The sequence below is a fragment of the Gossypium hirsutum genome, chromosome A08 (assembly GCF_007990345.1).
Source record: "Gossypium hirsutum isolate 1008001.06 chromosome A08, Gossypium_hirsutum_v2.1, whole genome shotgun sequence".
In the NCBI taxonomy this organism is placed as follows: domain Eukaryota; kingdom Viridiplantae; phylum Streptophyta; class Magnoliopsida; order Malvales; family Malvaceae; genus Gossypium; species Gossypium hirsutum.
The window spans coordinates 82,087,423-82,094,110 of NC_053431.1; the positions used below are offsets into that span (position 1 = coordinate 82,087,423).

General features: G+C 42.2%; 1 protein-coding gene across 1 annotated transcript; it reads left to right on the forward strand.

The window, feature by feature from the left end:
- Positions 1-5,528: 5,528 nt before the first annotated feature.
- On the forward strand, positions 5,529-6,125 carry LOC121205031 (uncharacterized). Its single transcript, XM_041075960.1, has 2 exons — positions 5,529-5,771; positions 5,868-6,125. The coding sequence occupies exons 1-2, from the start codon at positions 5,529-5,531 to the stop codon at positions 6,123-6,125; spliced, it is 501 nt and encodes a 166-aa protein (XP_040931894.1).
- The last annotated feature ends 563 nt before the right edge of the window (positions 6,126-6,688 follow it).

Consider the following 6,688-nt stretch of genomic DNA (forward strand, 5'->3'; position numbering starts at 1 on the left):
TTGGGCCACGTTGGGCCGAAATGGGTCATGTGGGCCCCACATCAATAAATCACATAGACGTGTGGTGATTTTTGAGCTAGGCTATATAGTCCATACAATTAAGGGCATTTTTGGGTTTCGTGGCCACATGGTGTGTGGGCCCACATGGGTCGCGATACGGGCCTTGGGCCCACTTTCTCTGTTTGACTATTGTGGTTGCACAGGTCACCCGAGACGACTGTGGACCTACCATTGGGTCGGTAAGTATATTTAGACCCTACTCTGATGAAATGGCCGTTTTGCTCCTACAAGGTAAAAAAACTGCTATGCTCTTATGACATGTATGACTCTATTGAGCATGACATTTTTTTATATATATTACATACATGCATGATATTATGATATGTGCATGGGGATGGGTTATTATGATTGGAGGAAGTGTACTATTCTATAGCTCTGCAGCAATTTCTTTTTAGTGTCGCCATCGGTGCTAATTATTTTGGTGTGTAGGGATGGGTAGGTTGATTTTATCCCCACATGGTGTGTAGGGTTGGATGGAGTGGTGTGTACAAGCTGGTGGGGTAGGATTTCTGATTTCATATCTATACTGTGACTGCTACTGAATTTGGCTATGGCCACCCTGATTCTGATGCTGTAATGGGCTAAGGCCCTGACTGAGATTGGACTATTTCTGTTACGGGCTTAGGCCCAGACTGTAATTGCCTATTGCATGATTGACTGTTTTTATATTAAGGGAATACACACTGAGTTTCCGTAAACTCACCTTTTTATTTGTCTGCGTAGGTAATCCCCACTCTTAGGTGGGTGAGTGCTGCAAGGGATTCAAGGGTGGCCACACATCCGCTTAGACTGCCTTATTAGACTTTAAATTTATACATATTTTAAATTTGGGTATTTTTCTGTAATAAGGCCTCTTTAAGTTTTTATTCTCTAATTTGGGGTTTTAATTTTAAATTATGTCTTCTAGTAATAGGACGCAAGTTTTTAAAAGATAAATGTTTTTCAAAACACCACGTAAACACAATTTTGATTTTAAAGCTTCCGTAAGGTAAAATGTTTTAAAGAGTAATAATAAATTCACATAGTTAACATTTTGCTAAACAACTTGAATTTAACAATCCACAAGACATCCTAAGTTTTTTGTTAAGATCACAAAGAGGTTTAATATGGAATAGGTTTTTTTAATAAAATTATTTTACGAAAAACACTTCAATGCGACATTGCCAGATTCGGCCATAACGTTTAGGCCGGGTTTGGGTTGTTACATTTAGTGGTACAACCTGGCTGTGGATTTGGGTTTCTTTTAAAGATTGAAAATCCAAAAAAAGAACTATCCTAAATGACTTAAAGTATTTTTGAAATATTTTATTGAAGGTGTGGTCTATCGAGTCTCGAGCACCGACTCTGTAAGTTCCTCTAAAACTATTGTTTGATTAACTTGAAATACTGGGACTACTGTTGGTAATACACTGTACTAAATATCCTGTTTAGGTTAACCTAAAACTGTAGTAAAGACTGCGATCTGTGAAAATAAAACTCTAAATTACTGATAATATTTTCATAAAATATTCAGTAATAAACACTAGAACTGTAAACTGATACATAAAATTTCTAATTCAGATAATATGTAAATCGATAATGAGCACTAGAGGTACTCGTGGAAGATGCCGCAGCAGAGGCCATGGAGGTGCTCGGGCTGGGTCCTCGTCATCTAGTCATATGCCTAACGTTGAAGCTAGAGAGGCACCGACTTCACCTGTGACTGAGACAAGGTCTCACAATCCTGTAGCTGGGGATGATGGACTGTCCCAAGCTATGTTGCAAATTTTGGAGAGGGTCGCTTGGCCCAATTCTAGTACTATGGGCCATGAGTCGGTTACGGAACGACTTTGGTCTAATGGGGCTGAGATTTTTAGGGGTATCACTGGAGTTGCCCCTAGTGTGGCTGAATATTGGATTGAGGCCATGAAGAGGATAATGGATGACCTCAACTGCACCATCAAGCAGAAACTAAAAGGTGCGGTGTCACTGTTGCAAGATGAAGCCTATCAGTGGTGGCTTACAGTAAAAGAGGGTACTCAGCCCAACCAGTTGACCTGGGAATTTTTCAAGACTACTTTCTAGGGAGAATATGTGGGCACTAGTTATGTGGATGCCCAGAGGAGAGAGTTTCTGAGTCTGATTCAGGGGGACAAATCTATGGCTGAATACGAAGCTGAATTTTTGTGACTTAGCCGTTATGCGTGTGGGATAGTGGCTACTAAATATGATCATTGTGTTCAATTCAAGGACAGCCTCAGGGATGATTTAAAGGTTTTGATAGCTCCAAAGAGGGAGCGAGAGTTTGCTGTATTAGTGGAAAAGGTGAAGATCGCCAAGGATGTGAAGCGCATTGAGTGCTAGAACCATGTAAAGGACAAAGGTAGAAACAATAGGGTTTGGGAGCCTTCAAGTTTAGTTATAAGGCCTAAGAAAAAGGCCAGAGTTGATGGGCCGATCAGAGTTAGGGCCCCTGCTGCTGCTACTGGACTGCAGCCTTGAACTGATTGTGGGAGACGCCATCAGGGCGAATGCTGAAGAAGGATTGGAGCATGCTTTAGGTGCAAATCTCTAGAGCACCGTGTCAAAGATTGTCCATGAAGGGTGGAGGATATGTAAACTACTGGTATGGGTATTGTTCAGCCACCGAGAGTTGTTCAGCAGCCACAGAGAGGCCGTGGTCAAGCTAGAGGTGGAAATGGTATGGGCCGTGGTCATGGAGCACCGAGCAAAGGTGCTAGTCATACTGAGGCGAGGCAGCCAGCCCTGGTTTATGCTACATGTCATTGGAAGAACGGAGACGCCCTAGATGTTATTACGGGTACGTTCTTCATTTATAATGTACCTTGTACTGTATATGAAACCTTGAGTATAATGGTTGAGAGTACCTCGAGTGAGGTTACTGTGTTGAGTCCATTGGGGAAGTAAATGAGAGTAAATAAGTTGTTCAGAGATGTACCTTTAGAGGTTCAAGGAACCATCTTTTTGGCAAACTTGATTAAACTTCCATTAGGGGAATTTGACTTAATAGTGGGCATGGACTGGCTAATTAAGTATCAAGTGAATTTGGATTGTGCTGCTAAGCGAGTGTTATTGAAAATTGTGGGGGGTGATGAGGTAGTCATAATTGGGGAGTGTCGAAATTATCTGTCAAATGTGATTTCTACTCTGAGGGCTGAAAAATTGGTTTATAAGGGTTGTGAGGCGTATTTAGCCTACGTTGGTGTTTTTGAATTTGAGGTTTCTTCGGTTGAAAGTTTTAGAACAGTTAAGGACTTTCCAGATGTTTTCCCCGATGAGCTACCCGGGTTACCTTAAATCCGTGAAGTTGAGTTTGGGATTGAGCTCCTGCCTGGTACAGCTCCGATGTCTATCGCTCCTTATAGAATGGCACCTTAGGAGCTAGTGGAGCTCAAGGCACAGATTCAATAATTATTGGATCGAGGGTTCCTCCGCCCTAGTGTGTCTCCATAGGGAGCACCAGTCTTATTTGTTGAAAAGAATGATGGATCCATGCGTATGTGCATCGACTCTTGGCGACTAAATAAATTGACTGTTAGGAATAAGTACCCTCTACCAAGGATTGACGACCTATTCAACCCATTTTGTGGTGCCTCAGTTTTCTTCAAGATAGATCTTCAATTTGGGTACCAACAACTGAGAGTCAAAGAGGTGGATGTTTATAGAACAACATTTAGGACTTGTTACGGTCATTATGAGTTCCTAGTAATGTCGTTTGGACTGACGAATGCACCAGCAGCTTTTATGGTTTTGATGAATCGGGTGTTCCAACCCTACCTGGATCAGTTCGTAGTGGTGTTTATAGATGATATCTTGGTGTATTCGAAAGCTGAGGATGAGCATGATGCACATCTCCTAATTGTTCTACAGATTCTGATTGAGAAACAATTGTATGCCAAGTTTAGTAAGTTCGAGTTTTGGCTACGAGAGGTAACATTTCTAGGTCATGCGGTATCTGCTGAAGGGATTAGGGTTCACCTTTAGAAAATTGAAGCTGTGTTGGATTGGAAGCCGCCTAAGACGGTATCTGAGGTTCGAAGTTTTCGGGGTTGGCAGGGTATTATAGACTGTTTGTTGAGGGGTTTTGATTGATTGCTGCACCTATGACTAAGTTGTTACGTAAGGGTGTGCCATTCATCTGGACTGATGCTCAATAAGAAAGTTTTGAGAAACCTAAAAAAGTTCTGACCGAGGCCCCCGTCTTGATACAGCCAGAGTTTGGGAAAGAATTTACAGTCTACAACGATGCATCACACGTTGGTTTGGGTTGTGTGTTGATGCAAGAGGGTAAGGTGGTGGCATATGCGTCTCACCAGCTTAACACTCATGAGGGAAATTATCTGACACATGACTTAGAGTTGGTCGCAGTGGTATTTGCACTAAAAATTTGGAGGCATTACCTGTATGGTGAGAAGTGCATATTTACATGAATCATAAGAGTCTCAAATACCTCCTCACATAGAAGGAGTTAAATCTTAGGCAGCGTAGATGGATTGAGCTACTTAAAGACTATGACTATTAGATTGAATACCATCCTGGTAAGGCCAATGTGGTGGCCGACGCACTGAGTCATAGGGCTATGTCTTATCTGAGGGTGATGTTCGCTCAACTTAGCTTACTTGATGATGGTATTCTGTTGCCCAAGCTTTAAGTTAAACCGATGTGGATTGAGCAGATTAGGAGTAAATAGTTAGAGGATGAGTCACTGGGTCCTCGTTTCCGGCAGTTAGAGAGTGGGAAAACTGCAGATTTTGGATTGAATAATGAAGGGGTACTATGTTTTTGTGGGAGAGTCTGTGTACAGAAGAATATTGATTTGAGCAGTTTATACTGCGAGAGGCACATAGTAGCCCTTATACTATGCATCCTGGCAGAAATAAGATGTACCGAGACCTTCGTGAGTTATATTAGTCGCCAGGTCTTAAGCGTGAAGTTACCGATTACGTGGGTAAATGCCTTACTTGTCAGCAGGTTAAGGCTGAACATCAGTTACCTTCGGGTTGCTTTAGCCAGTTAAGATTGCGATTTGGAAGTGGGAAAGACTGACTATGGACTTTGTAAGGCGGTTACCCTTAACGCTTACTAGGAAGGATTCAGTATGGGTCATTGTGGATCAATTGACCAAATCTACCAATTTCATACCTATTCGTACTGATTACTCATTGCTGAAGCTGGCTAAGCTGTATGAGTCTAAGATAGTGCGGCTGCATGGGCTTCCAATCTCCATAATATCTGATAGAAATCCTCGCTTCACGTCTCGATTCTGTAAAAAGTTACACGAGGCTTTGGGTACAAGGCTGGACTTCAGTACTGCATTCCATCCTTTGACAGATGGTCAGTCAAAGAGGGTGATTCAGATATTGGAGGACATGTTAAGGACTTGTGTGATTGACTTCCGAGGTAGTTGGGAGGACTATTTGCCGTTAGTAGAGTTTACGTATAACAAGAGCTATCAGTCTAGCATACAGATGGCACCATACGAGGCACTATATGGCCGTAGGTGTCGTACTCCTTCGTGTTGGACTGAGTTGGGCGAGCGGTGGGTTCTGGGCCTTGAAATAGTTTCTGATATCGAGGATAAAGTTAAACTGATTCGGGATCGACTGAAAGCGGCATTAGATAGGCAGAAGTATTATGTAGATCTGAAGTGTAAAGAGATTGAGTACTCTATGGGGGACTTGGTATTTTTCAAGGTCTCGCTATGGAAGAAGGTACTGAGGTTTGGAAGGAAGGGCAAGCTAAGCCCTAGGTTCATTGGGCCTTACCGTATACTGAAGTGTATGGGACTGGTTGCCTATCAACTTAAGTTAGCTCTAGAATTGGACTGGATTCGTGATGAGTTCCATGTCTCTATGTTGAGGTGCTACCGCTCTGATCCCACACATGTTATTTTGACTGGGGAGGTTGAGGTTAGCCTAGATCTGACCTTTGAGGAGGAGCCGATTCAGATCCTATACCATGATGTTAAGGTCCTGAGGAAAAAGTCTGTTCCACTAGTTAAGGTACTTTGGCATAATCACAGTTCGGAGGAGGCCACGTGGGAACCTGAGGAGGCGATGCGATGATAATTCCGTCATCTGTTTTGACCAGGTACATTTTGAGGCCGAAATTTCTTTTAGGGGGGTAGATTTGTAATGTCCCAAATCTTAGATTATTATTTTTGTATGTTGTAACACAAATGCATGTCTGCTTCAGTGGTTAAGTGTTCTGGGAAGTGTTGAAGAAGTCCTGAGTTCAATTCTTAGCTTGTACTAAGTTTTTGTTTTTATTTGAATAAACCCTGTCTTTAGTCAGTAGGCTTCTTAAATAAATATGGTTAAAATGTGTCAGAATAGGCCTGCTGGTCTAGGGGATAGTGGCGTGTTGAGATGCCTAAGGGTCATTGGTTCAAATCCTGCAATGTGCAAAGGTGTTTTATTTTGTTGCTCTTGTCGTGTGGGAAGTTGGGGTTGACCGAAACTCTGCTTAGTTCAGTAGAGTTTGAATTTGATTATTGAGGAGATAATGGGGGAGTGACTTGAGGAGGATTTTGTGGGATTTGAAAGTGGGAGAGTTGTAGCCGAATAGCTACTTTGACCAAGGTAATTCAGCCTTGAGTATTGTAGCTTCTCTCTATTCATTTCGGGTT

Excerpts from the sequence above, each read along its gene's own strand:
- LOC121205031 (XM_041075960.1), top strand. The coding sequence starts at position 5,529 with ATGGCACCATACGAGGCACTATATGGCCGTAGGTGTCGTACTCCTTCG. Across the intron at positions 5,772-5,867 it reads AGGTCTCGCTATGGAAGAAG|TTAGCTCTAGAATTGGACTG; the intron begins GTACTGAGGTTT and ends TATCAACTTAAG.